At 40.5% G+C, this 13,753-nt stretch overlaps 1 protein-coding gene across 5 annotated transcripts in view; it reads right to left on the minus strand.

Annotated features, from left to right (window-relative positions):
• The window catches only part of CCDC50 (coiled-coil domain containing 50), an 87,939-nt gene that overhangs the window by 45,906 nt on the left and 28,280 nt on the right, over positions 1-13,753 (minus strand). For all 5 annotated transcript variants that reach the window (XR_011566725.1, XR_011566720.1, XR_011566723.1 and 2 more), the window contains exons 2-4: positions 4,653-4,715; positions 3,690-3,816; positions 407-497 (exon numbers count right to left, since the gene is read on the minus strand). Coding sequence is in view for 2 of the 5 variants with exons in the window: in XM_019958107.2 (XP_019813666.2) it covers positions 407-497; positions 3,690-3,816; positions 4,653-4,715 (281 nt within the window). In the remaining 3 variants the exon portion in view is untranslated. The remainder of the gene's footprint in view (positions 1-406; positions 498-3,689; positions 3,817-4,652; positions 4,716-13,753) is intronic.

Genomic DNA, 13,753 nt, shown 5'->3' on the forward strand with positions numbered 1-13,753 from the left:
AAGAGCCACCAGAAGCTAAGAGGAGGCAAAGAAGGGGTCTCCCCTAGTAGGTAGCATTGCCCTGCCAACACTTAATTTCAACATGCAACCTTCAGAACTGTGAGAGAACCAAGTTCTATTGTTTTACGCCACCATGCTTGTAGTGATTCGTTACAGCAGCCTACAGAAACGAATTCACACCTTTTGTCAAATTAACCATTGTCATCTTTTAAGATTTTACCACTTAAACAACGACCAAAGGGCAATAAACAGTGGTCCATGGAGGGGGCAACCCTTGGACAATGCACCCCCAAAAGGGGAAAGTTTTCCTGCCCGGCCAGCAACCCTACACTGAGCCTGTGAACACAGAGAGTCAGAGCTGAGCAGCCCTCCTCCATGGGGTGGAGGGGCATTAAACAAGTTGTACCTCATCCTTCTTCTCCTGAATGCGTCGTCTCTCTGCCTCAATAGCCAGCTTCTCCTGAATCTCCTGAGCAATTTCACAGTCTTGCTGTTCACTGAAAAACAAAGGAGAAAACAACATGAATGGAGAACACAAGGAATGATTTTTCTAACCACAACACAATTTACTGAATACTCACTAAGAGCCAGGGCATATTTTTATCTCACTTAATCCTTACAATAATGATGCAAAGAGGTCAATACCATCACATCCTATAGCTAGAAAAACTTGAGGCCCAGAGTAGTAAAATCACTTTCCCTAAGGTCACAGAGAAAATAAGTGGTAGAATCAGAACATGATCCCCAGATACTATAATGGAAAGCTCCGGGCCTTTTCTGTATGATCATATCCCAGGTTTAATTCCTGGGTCGGGAAGATCCCCTAGAGAAAGAAATGGCAACCCACTTCAGTATTCCTGCCTGGAGAACTCCATGGACAGAGGAGCCTAGAAGACTACAGTCTGTGGGCTTGCAAGAGTCAGACGTGACATAGTGACTAAACCACCATCACAGTCCCTCAAGATTCTGCAAAGGAGATATACACTATGAGAATAAGATCCACAAATATCCAGGTATGCACAAAGTACACATAAAGTAAGAGTGAATTCACTAAAATGTCAGTAATACTGTGGTCACTTAGAGGTGGTGGTATGACTTCAAAACAATTTTTATATATTTTTAATTAAGTACATTTTTTTCAGTTTCAATAAAACTTTAAAAATGGGGGGGTGGATGTATATTCCACAGCTTCAGGTGCCAGGAGAAACCTCTGTGGCTGATGCCAGTTTTCTTAACACTCAGGCCACTAAGGCAACCAAAGGTTGTAATGCTGCTGCTCCCATAGTTCTGTTTTGTACTGGCATTCATGGATTCAAAAAGGACTCACACAACACGTGCTGTCATCCAGGCACCATGCTCAACACTGAGGACACAAAACTAAATAAATCTCCATCCTGTACTCAGAACCCCACAATATACTCTGCTGGGAGAAACCAGACACATCATTTTGTGGGGAGAAACATGTCCTTACAAACAGCACAAATGAAACAGCAGTTTCAACAAGAAATGGGGTTTGGATATCACAGAGATGGTCTTTTGGTTTCAGGGACAGTCAGACTAGACGAAGTTGCGTTAGTTGTGTCTAACTCTTTGCAACCCTATGAAATGTAGCCCACCAGGCTCCTCTGTCCATGGGATTCTACAGGCAAGAATACTGGACTGGGTTGCCATGACTTCCTCCAGGGGATCTTCCTGAACCCAGGAAAAGTTAACAGGCAGCTTATAATTCTATAGAGTGTGATAATGCTGGGGAGCCAGTGTTTACATGGCCCTTACAACCTTTAGTTGTTACCTGAAGCGATATACATATGCTTAGAGCTTAGTATCTAAAAGATGCTGGAACAAAACTACAGTTGTGGCTTACACATGCAGTTCACTTGCTAAACCAATATTCCCTTTTATTCTTGCCCTGCCAGTTGAACTTTAGAGTATTCAACAAATCTAGTCTTGGTTGTATACTCCCTGTTTAAAAGCAGCCTTTGGTACCTGAAAAGTGTTGGGGGCGGGGGTGGCGGTAATATCCTAACTTCTCTGGAGGAATAGAAATCCACACATTCTATTCTAACAAAAGTGAGGGGATGAACACTATTCTTGTTTGTATAAGGAAATGGTCCTTTTCAACATGTTTGGACATAGACAGTTGGAGATGAAAGCAGACGGGCGCACATACAGGGATGTGTATGTACATGTAGAACATGCACATCGGACAGGAAGCGGGAAGGGAACACATGAGAGAGAACGCAGGCCGGAAGTGGAAACGGCAAGCTGTTTTGGTCACTAGTAGGAAAATTACTGGACAAGATACCTGGAGACCTGATTTCTGGTCCTGCCACTATTAACCAGTGAATCATGCCCTCTCATGTTGTCTTATTAGCTGCAAAAGTTTTGGGATTTAATGACTTCATATTACAGATACAATATTACAGGATTCTGAACATCCAAACCACAGAACTGAAAATAAAAATCTACTCATTCATTATTTCTATATCCTCTTTTCATTCACTCACTTTTTTGAACTGATAAAAAAGTATTTATTAATCTAGTTTTAAAAATATGGAATTCTTCATGAATTTTCAAGTCACTTTGGCAAGTGCTCAGAGTTTTTTCCCTGAGTCCCTTAAAAACAATGGCTATTTTTTATTCATATGTGTGTTCTCTGGTGCCTTTCATGGTTGAAAGGGTTATTTTATTTAGCAAGAGTCAATAAGAATGTTTATGAACAAAATAAGAAAACTGAATAAAATAATGAATAAAGTCCTCTCTGCAAATAACAGAACAGAAAAACCCTTCCTCAAAGATGGAAAAGTAATAGGCTCTCATGTTTATTTAAATAAGACAAATAAACTAAATAGAAGGGTCCCTTCACCTCTTCCTTTACTCCTTCCTTCTCAAAATGATTTTGTAGTTAAGTCTACCACTACAGATTGAAGTACAGGAACCTCTCTCAAAGAAGAGATGTATTCTGTGAGCTTTCAAAACATTAAAAAAGAAGTTTAAAAAGTCATTATGATGGAACAGACCTTAGACATGATCTCTCTATTTAGGAGATGGAGAAGTAATTTTGGTCAGACACTGAAGTTATGAAGTGAACGGAGGGTACAATTCAGAACTTTCCAAAAGATTCTGCCTCCATATAAAAAGCAAGGGGTTCTTGACTTCCCTGGCAGTCTACTGGTTAGAACTTGGCACTTTTACTGCTACAGCATGGGTTTGATCCCTCAAGGAACTAAGATCCCACAGGTCAAGTGGCATGCCCCTCCCCCAAAAGGCAAGGGGTTCAAGGAAAATAAGAGCAACAAACATTACTAGGAAATAGTAAAGGAACCCAGTAGACTTCAGAAAATTCTGTGACATCCAGTATTTTGCTAGATTCCCCCCAAAACCACAGGAGGCAGAGGAGACAGAGATCATTTTCCCATCGCACAGTTAAGGAAAAATGAGACACAGAGCTGGACCAGATGGCTCAAAGCCATCAGTGAAAAGTGCTAAGTCCTACCAGAAACTGCATGTCCCAAAACCTACAAAGGAATCCCAACAACAAAGACAATTTTTATAAATCAAAAAAACTATGGGATCGTCACTGTAGGATTTATAATCTAATAGTGAAAGGAATCAAAGGGACAGACAGAAAGTGCTCTTCCCTGAAAACCAGTCCTGGCACAATGCTCTCCCACTCCCCAAGTCCTCACAGGTCTTTATAGCGCTTCTGCAGCTGAGCCTGGGCTTTCAGATCTTCCTCTTGAAGCTGCTTAGCCACCTGCAGATCATGCTGGACCAAACGGTTCCGTTGAACATTCGATGCCAAATGATGCTCAACTGGACAGGAAGATTGGAGAGAGGAATTACAATGCTTTGGCTTATTCGTAATAAACTTAAGAATAAACTTAAGAAGAGCCTTTCAATTAAAAAGAACTTCACAGCCATCATTTCCACGTATACACTTAGTAATGCTGCATAATACGCAGCACAGGAGTTGGCATTCTCATCTTTTCATTAAGGAAAAAGAGAACCAGAAAGGTTAAGTCATGAGTATTTGGTCAGCAGTGGCAGTGCCTAAACTTCTACTCAAACCATCTAAAGCCAGGGCCGGTGCTCCTCCTGTTCCACAAGTTGCCACTTCATTTAAAAACTACATTTTTCAACACCTGATTTTTATACTGACACACAAATTACAAGTTCACATATATGTACTTTTGTATAACACATATAACTTAGATTTACTTTTCATAATTACATACATAAATATTCAGAAAACTCTAAATCTAGATACCACTAGGTATGTTTACCAATTGGTATCTTTACCAATCTAAGTAAAGGTATTTGGACCCCTATTCTTATGCCAGCCTTCTATATACTCCTGATCCACATATAACCACTGTATCCCTCCTACAACATTAAAGCAAAGGAAATGGCTCAAGTCCCTCTTTTCCTCCGATACACCCAACGGTCTTCTCATCCCAGCAGCTGTCTCACTTCAAAACACGGAAAAGTGCATTCTTCACCAAGGTGTCACCTGCCTAGACAGATCCCTTGGGATGATGGGTGGTGTAGCCTGATGACTCTGTCTTCTCCCCGCCTCACCGCAAGAAATCTGCCTCAAGGCTACCACTAAAAAAGAAAACTGGAGGAGCTTGCAGGGGGCTATTACTCACTCTCTTGTTCCTGCAGGCTGTGGGCCAAGGTGTGGTCCTCCAGGACAGCAAAATCTCGGCACACTGCAGAGGATGGAGAAGGGCAGACAGAAAAGCTCATTAGTAGCGCTTCAACACAAAAAGAAAAAGGCTTTGTTCAGGACTTCAAAGAATCCATTCTTATAGTTCAGGATGATCAACTTTATAACTGGCAATGTACAAAAGAGTAATTAGTTGGTAAGAAGTCTTCATTCACACAAATCCAGATAGTACCTGCTCAATGCCATGTACAGGTGTACAACAAAGTAACAAAATAATGGTGAGATCCTGGCCTAAGGATGAGGTCCGGAAATTCTAATCCATGTCTATAAAGGGAGGGCAAGTACTGCAGTGACACACACACACACACACACACACACACACACACACACACACACACACACAGCTTATGTCTCAGCCATCTGGGGTTCAGCAGATCCTCTCCCAGAGACTTACGTTTATCCTGATCCTCTCAGGGAAAAACATACCTTTATTAGCCCCTCAGGCAAGAGCAGATCTCTACTTAAAATGTAGTCACATTCAGTGGGTCTACACTTTCACACATGAGTTAGAACTGGTTCTCTAGGTTTCTCTAAATGTAGAGATACCTAAAAAGAATCCGCAAACCAAAAGACAGTAAGAACCTTGGAACCAAGCATCTGCCACTAACTGCCTCCACCGGGACAGCCACCCAGAGTATTTCCTGGACTATTTTTTTAGACACCAATAGGAAGAGATGGTCTTAAAGGTTCATTCCAGGGTACTCTTTCTGCCCCCTTCTGATGCCTATGTCAGAAGCTTTCTCTATCTTCTTTATACTTTAATAAAACTTTATTACACAAAAGCTCTGAGCGATCAAGCCTCGTCTCTGGCCCCGGATTGAATTCTTCTCCTCCGGGGGCCAAGAATCCTGGTGTATTCGCGTGATTCAACAACAACCTTTCATCTTGGGGGCTCGTCCGGGATCCTTCAGGACAAGGTAAAAATGTAATGAAAACTTTAAAGAATATTATCAAAAGGTGTGAGATTTGTCAAAAAAATAACCCAAAGACTGAAAAGCTAGCAAAATCTGGATTACAACGAAGTGAGAAGTATCCTGGAGAAGATTGGGAAATTGATTTTACTCATATGCCAAAAGCTAATGGATATTCTTGCTTACAAGTTTGGGTAGATACCTTTACTAGATGGATTGAGGCTTTTCCCTGTCGTAGTGAACAGGCTAAAGAGGTTATAAAGATTTTAATTCATGAAATTATCCCCAGGTTTGGGCTGCCACGGAGCCTTCAGAGTGACAATGGCTCCGCCTTTAAAGCTGCTGTAACTCAGGGGGTATCTAAAGCTCTAGGAATAGAATATCACTTACACTGTTCCTGGAGACCCCAATCCTCCGGGAAAGTTGAAAAAGCTAATGACATTATCAAAAGGCATCTGCGCAAATTAACTCAAGAGACGCAAGACAAATAGATTAAAGTCCTACCCATAGCTTTAATGAGGGCTCGAACTACCTCCCAAAAGGAGGGACTGTCCCCCTTTGAATGTATTTATAGAAGGCCTTTCTTACGCACAGACATTGTTATAGACCCTGAAGCCTTGGAATTAACTAATTATGTAACTCAGCTCTCAGCTTTTCAACAGACATTAACAGAACTCCGGGAGAAGACTCCTGACCCAGCCTCCGAGTCAAGCAGGCCTCTATTTGAGCCAAGAACCGAGGTCCTCATAAAAACAGTGGGATCTGGGGGGCCATCCCTCGAGCCTCTCTGGGAAAGTCCTTACCAGGTTATTCTTTCCTCTCCCACAGCTGTCAAAGTGCCAGAAATTGATTCGTGGGTACATCATACTCGAGTTAAGAGGTGGCACCCTGACCAAAATTAAGTGACTTCATTTTATGTCTTTACTTTCTATGCTCTGACTTTGTACCTTTTAGATGGGCCTGATAACCTATGTGAGCTTACTTCTGCTGACTCCAAATATCCTGAGTCTGCCGTTGGATCCTCAAGACAATGTCTTCCTGTCCTGGGCTCACTCCTATGCTGCATTCCACAATCGGTCTAACTGCTGGGTCTGCGGAGCGCTCCCCTCTTCGTCAGTGGAAGGCTTCCTGTGGTGGACATCCCCACTTCAAGGAAAAGACTTTCTCCAAGTCTGTGAATACCTTCGACAACAATCACATACGATGCCTCTTCTTCATCTGATGACATCTACCAACCCTAAAATGGACTGGTGCAACTTTGTACTTTAACTATGGACATAATGTGACTTTTAATTTTAATTCTGATTGTTTTGTTTTTGCTGTTTGCTCCCTGCATCTGTAATTGTATAACTGGATTTGTTTCTAGTCTCATGAAAGCTTTTAAGTTACAAATGGTTGCTCAAACTCCTGCTACTACTGTAGCTACCTCCAGCTACTATTTGGGGCCCCTGGATCAGATATCCTCAATATGAGGATTCGGAGAATATGTTGCCTCACCAATTTAGGGACAACGCCCCTTGTCAGCTCAGAAATAGTTATAGAATGAGAACGACGCCCCTTTTCCCTAGGCAACATAATTCTCCTAAAAGAAAAGGGGGGAATGAGAGGGTAACAGGCAGGAAGGCCAGGGGTCTCCAAATAGAGGAAATAGCCTGCAAGTGTCAGACATTTTTATCTCTCTTAAGCGGCAGGAGGAAACAAACTAGCAATATTTTTTCCTTCTCTATACAAATTTAAAGGGAGGTTTCTCTTAAAATACTGTGTTGCCATAATGACACCCGGCTTCGCCTGAAGTTAGCTATTCTCGAGTCTAGAGATAACCAATGCCTTTTTCTTATGGAAATGTTTGTCTTAAGCTATGCTAATGTACTATGCCTTTACCCCAAACTCTGTCTCCAAGTCGGTTCCGCCTCTTGGCCCAGAACCTACTTGACAAACCAGTATGGATATTGTTCCCCTAATCTATGTAAATGAAACTATTTGTATGGTGGTCTGCCCTTCTTCAAGATTCAAGTTAATCATTTTATGGCCCAGGATAAACCATTTATCCCAAAATGCATCTTATGGGTGAGGGGCCTGGTGCCATTCTGAATTTTAAGACATTCCTTTCTTTCATTAACAGACTGCTAGTGACTATATAACATCCAGCTAAACACTAGCAGGGGGGTACTCTTTCTGCCCCCTTCTGATGCCTATGTCAGAAGCTTTCTCTATCTTCTTTATACTTTAATAAAACTTTATTACACACAAAAAAAAAAAAAAAAAAAAGGTTCATTCCACCCAAACTGTAATTTAAAACTGTTTCTTAAAGCAAACACACACATGAAGGACTCTTGTCATGAAAAATACTGTTCTGTTTAAGGATGTGTGGCTTAGGTGATATATCCTTACTCTATTCCAAACATGTACCTCACATTAAAGAGCAAAGTTCCCAAAGCCTCAGATGCCTGCCATGTGTAAGACTCAAGAACCTGTCCTCCAGGGCTTTTACCAGAGTTTACAGATTTTTTTCCTGCAGCTCTGGTTTTGTTTGTAAGGACATTTAATTAAAACAGAATGCAGAAATATTCCTTTGCCATTCTTAGCACTTACGAACGTTCACATACACATTCACACAGCCCTGTCCCTAGTTGAGAGATGATAAAACCAAAAAGCAGGCAGAGCTTGGAGACATCAGATTACTCTGAAAAGGCTTTATGATGGAAAATCATTTCTGTCTCAAAATCATATTAAACCAAATATGACCTGCTGACCCCTGGCTCAAATGCAACCTCAAAACCAGCAATTTCAATAGAAAGTCCTATTCTTTCACACCAGATATATTCTCATAAAATTTTAGTAACTGAGGCCCAGGTCAAAGTTCTCCCATATATCACAGAATGAACCTACTTTTAAGAAGAGCTAGTTAAACCTTCTGTTTAATAGGTGAGGAAATGAGGCCCACAAGGAAGAAAGGACTTATTAAGGGTTTATACACAGACTGTTGGTGGCAGGGCTGGGAGTCAGTTTTTGGGCAAGAAAGAATTCCTTCTGTTCTTGACGCCATGACAGCCCTCCTGGACTCATGGAAGACCACAGTCAGGACAGACTGAAAGGAGATACAAAGACTAAGATGCTTTCTCTAAAACACTTAGCTATTAATAATTAACATCAATTAATTAAATGGCTAGACATGCATGGATATTTTTCATAGAAAACAACTATTCAGAATGAGTTAGCCAAAATAAATGTAATCAAACCTCTTGCAGAAGAATGTTATTTTAATACGAGTGCTCAGTTGCTCAGTTGTGTCTGACTCTTTGTGACCCCATGGACTATAGCCCACTAGACTCCTCTGTCCATGGGATTTTCCAGGCAAGAATACCGGAGTGGATTGCCATTTCCTCCTCCAGGTGATCTTCCTGACCCACGGATTGAAACCACATCTCCTGTGTCTCCTGAACTGCAGATGGTTTCTTTACCGCTGAGTCACACTACCTTACTATCTGAAGCACATTTATTAAACTACAAAAGTTTTTATTATTTGCAAACTAAAGGCAGTATTAATTTTAGATTAAGACTAATTTTTTAGATTACTAATGTTTTTCAAACCATGGATGGCAATCTATTATTAGATTATAAAAGCAATTTATTGAGCCTGGGACAAGCATTTCAGAATGACCAACCTGGAAAATAGAGTATATCACACACAGTAGAGGAAACTATGGTTTGGAGAAATCTTTTTCAGCTTTATATACACATACATGCGTATGCGACATGCATTAGGCCACAATGTAAAAAATTATCATTCTGCAATTACATTCAAAAAAGTTTAAAAGCCACTTCAATTTATGTTATTAGGGCAAAAAGTTCTGTCAAAAATATATTTTTTCTATACTTTTAATATTATGCTGAATAAAATAAAAATTATAAAATTAGTGCAGTTTTCCATGTGGATAACCATGTGAAGAAGTCAGCATGACATTAAAAATATGTTTATGGATACATATGCCTGTAGAAAAAACATAAGTTTTTAGTATTTGGCAGTGATATAACTGAATCGAGAACAGTGGTGACCCCAGAGACACAAGTACATGAGCAAGTGTGCCTTCACCACATACCCTGTTCCACTGTTTTACAGAGAAGACTGAAGCAAATAAGGAAAAATATTAATATCTATTAAATTCAGGTGGTAGGTTCCTGGGGTTTTTTATGGTATATTTTATATATATTTATTTTCTATGTTTTCTGTACTTTTTGTAATGTTTTATATATATTACACTTAAATTCTACAACCAGATATTTGTTAATATAAAAACAATATAAAAACTTATAAAATTCACATCTTTTATTTCAGTAGCAGCACACACTACTAAACCAAACACATGATGACATATATGACATATCATAATAAGCCAAGGAATTTATGAACTTATGATTAACTTACTAAGACTCCTGTCAATCATTTCTTAATATTTAAAAAGTAAGGCTGAAATACATTCAATTATTGTTATTTGACCTTCAATCTTATTACAGTAGAGGCTAAACTGGTACCCATAAAATATGGGTAAGGCCTGAGCTAGAAAAGAACCTAGAAGATCTTCCATGACTACAAATATGTACAAGAATCCCTACCTGCATGAGGCTATGCTGCAACACACAGAGAGTTAGCCTTTAAGGTTTACTAAAAACTTCCAAATCATCATCTCATTTATACCGAAGTACTACTTGCTTAATCCATAATTTCTTATACATCCTCCCTCAGTTCACTTCAGTCGTTCAGTCCTGTCTGACTGAATGGGGTCTTTGCGACCCCATGAATCGCAGCACGCCAGGCCTCCCTGTCCATCACCAACTCCTGGAATTCACTCAGACTCACGTCCATCGAGTCAGTGATGCCATCCAGCCATCTCATCCTCTGTAGCTCCCTTCTCCTCCTGCCCCCAATCCTTCCCATCATCAGAGTCTTTTCCAATGAGTCAACTCTTCTCATGAGGTGGCCAAAGTACTGGAGTTTCAGCTTTAGCATCATTCCTTCCAAAGAAATCCCAGGGCTGATCTCCTTCAGAATGGACTAGTTGGATCTCCTTGCAGTCCAAGGGACTCTCAAGAGTCTTCTCCAACACCACAGTTCAAAAGCATCAATTCTTTGGCACTCAGCCTTCTTCACAGTCCAACTCTCACACCTATACATGACCACTGGAAAAACCATAGCCTTGACTAGACGGACCTTTGTTGGCAAAGTAATGTCTCTACTTTTCAATATGCTATCTAGATTGGTCATAACTTTCCTTCCAAGGAGTAAGCGTCTTTTAATTTCATGGCGGCAATCACCATCTGCAGTGATTTTGGAGCCCAGAAAAATAAAGTCTGACACTGTTTCCCGTTTCCCCATCTATTTCCCATGAAGTGATGGGACCGGATGCCATTATCTTAGTTTTCTGAATGTTGAGCTTTAAGCCAACTTTTTCACTCTCCACTTTCACTTTCATCAAGAGGCTTTTGAGTTCCTCTTCACTTTCTGCCATAAGGGTGGTGTCATCTGCATATCTGAGGTTATTGAGATTTCTCCCGGCAATCTTGATTCCAGCTTGTGCTTCTTCCAGTCCAGCATTTCTCATGATGTACTCTGCATATAAGTTAAATAAACAGGGTGACAATATACAGCCTTGACGAACTCCTTTTCCTATTTGGAACCAGTCTGTTGTTTCATGTCCAGTTCTAACTGTTGCTTCCTGACCTGCATACAAATTTCTCAAGAGGCAGATCAGGTGTTCTGGTATTCCCATCTCTTTCAGAATTTTCCAGTTTACTGTGATCCACACAGTCAAAGGCTTTGGCATAGTCAATAAAGCAGAAATAGATGTTTTTCTGGAACTCTCTTGCTTTTTCCATGATCCAGCGGATGTTGGCAATTTGATCTCTGGTTCCTCTCCTTTTCTAAAACAAGCTTGAACATCAGGAAGTTCACAGTTCACATATTGCTAAAGCCTGGCTTGGAGAATTTTAAGCATTACCTTACTAGCGTGTGAGATGAGTGCAATTGTGCGGTAGTTTGAGCATTCTTTGGCATTGCCTTTCTTTGGGATTGGAATGAAAACTGACCTTTTCCAGTCCTGTGGCCACTGCTGAGTTTTCCAAATTTGCTGACATATTGAGTGCAGCACTTTCACAGCATCATCTTTCAAGACCTGGAATAGCTCAACTGGAATTCCACCACCTCCACTAGCTTTGTTCGTAGTGATGCTTTCTTTTTTTTTTTTTTTTTTTATTTTTAAACTTTACAATATTGTGTTAGTTTTGTTAAATATTGAAATGAATCCGCCACAGGTATTCATGTGTTCCCCATCCTGAACCCTCCTCCCACCTCCCTCCCCATACCATCCCTCTGGGTTGTCCCAGTGGACCAGCCCCAAGCATCCAGTATCATGCATCGAACCTGGACTGGCGACTCATTTCATACATGATATTATACATCACCTCCACTAGCTTTGTTTGTAGTGATGCTTTCTAAGGCCCACTTGACTTCATATTCCAGGATGTCTGGCTCTAGGTTAGTGATCACACCATCGTGATTATCTGGGTCGTGAAGATCTTTTTTGTACAGTTCTTCTGTGTATTCTTGCCACCTCTTCTTAATATCTTCTGCTTCTGTTAGGTCCATACCATTTCTGTCCTTTATCGAGCTCATCTTTGCATGAAATGTTCCTTTGGTATCTCTGATTTTCTTGAAGAGATCCCTAGTCTTTCCCATTCTGTTGTTTTCCTCTATTTCTCTGCATTAATTGCTGAAGAAGGCTTTCTTATCTCTTCTTGCTATTCTTTGGAACTCTGCATTCAGATGTTTTTATCTTTCCTTTTCTCCTTTGCTTTTCACTTCTCTTCTTTTCACAGCTATTTGTAAGGCCTCCCCAGACAGCCATTTTGCTTTCTTGCATTTCTTTTCCATGGGGATGGTCTTGATCCCTGTCTCCTGTACAATGTCACAAACCTCATTCCATAGTTCATCAGGTACTCTATCTATCAGATCTAGGCCCTTAAATCTATTTCTCACTTCCACTGTATAATCATAAGGGATTTGATTTAGGTCATACCTGAATGGTCTAGTGGTTTTCCCTACTTTCTTCAATTTAAGTCTGAATTTGGCAATAAGGAGTTCATGGTCTGAGCCACAGTCAGCTCCTGGTCTTGTTTTTGCTGACTGTATAGAGCTTCTCCATCTTTGGCTGCAAAGAATATAATCAATCTGATTTCTGTGTTGACCATCTGGTGATGTCCATGTATAGAGTCTTCTCTTGTGTTGTTGGAAGAGGGTGTTTGTTATGACCAGTGCATTTCTTGGCAAAACTCTATCAGTCTTTGCCCTGCTTCATTTCGTATTCCAAGGCCAAATTTGCCTGTTACTCCAGGTGTTTCTTCACTTCCTACTTTTGCATTCCAGTCCCCTATAATGAAAAGGACATCTTTTTTGGGTGTTAGTTCTAAAAGGTCTTGTAGGTCTTCATAGAACCGTTCAACTTCAGCTTCTTCAGCGTTACTGGTTGGGGCATAGACTTGGATTACTGTGATAGTCCTCCCTAGTGCCTTTCAAAATCAGCCTCTACATTCTTTGCATTTCTACTCTAATTCAAGATGGGGAAGTCACACAACCAGCCACTTTTGTAAATCAGTAACCAGGTTGGGAATTACAGAAAACACTACTCAGTCAGGACAAGTTCAGACAGGATCTTTGCTCCTCCTCTAACCTACTTTGAAGCAAACAGCTAGAAACTGTACTGAGAATAAAGAGCATCAACTTATCTGACTGTTTCCCTGCAGGCACATTTAAGAGGAACCACTGGACCCTGGGCTTTTACCCTCCCTATTCTCAAACTTTTCCCTCTCATGTTCATTCTCATTCACCCTAATCTCAGGCTATCTTTTTGCCAGGAATAGCCAACTGCATCATTCTCCATTCTCATCCAACCCTGCAGTCTCTATGTATTCCACCCAATTAGTGCTGGATATAGCATAAAGTAAGACTTCAGGAGATGGAGATGCTCATTAATCGAAAAAAAAAGGAAGAAAAACTGGTCAAAAAAAGTCAGAGTTCCATAGACAAAGGACGAAGATGATATCTTATGAATAAAAA

This window comes from Bos indicus, chromosome 1, assembly GCF_029378745.1.
Source record: "Bos indicus isolate NIAB-ARS_2022 breed Sahiwal x Tharparkar chromosome 1, NIAB-ARS_B.indTharparkar_mat_pri_1.0, whole genome shotgun sequence".
In the NCBI taxonomy this organism is placed as follows: Eukaryota; Metazoa; Chordata; class Mammalia; order Artiodactyla; family Bovidae; genus Bos; species Bos indicus.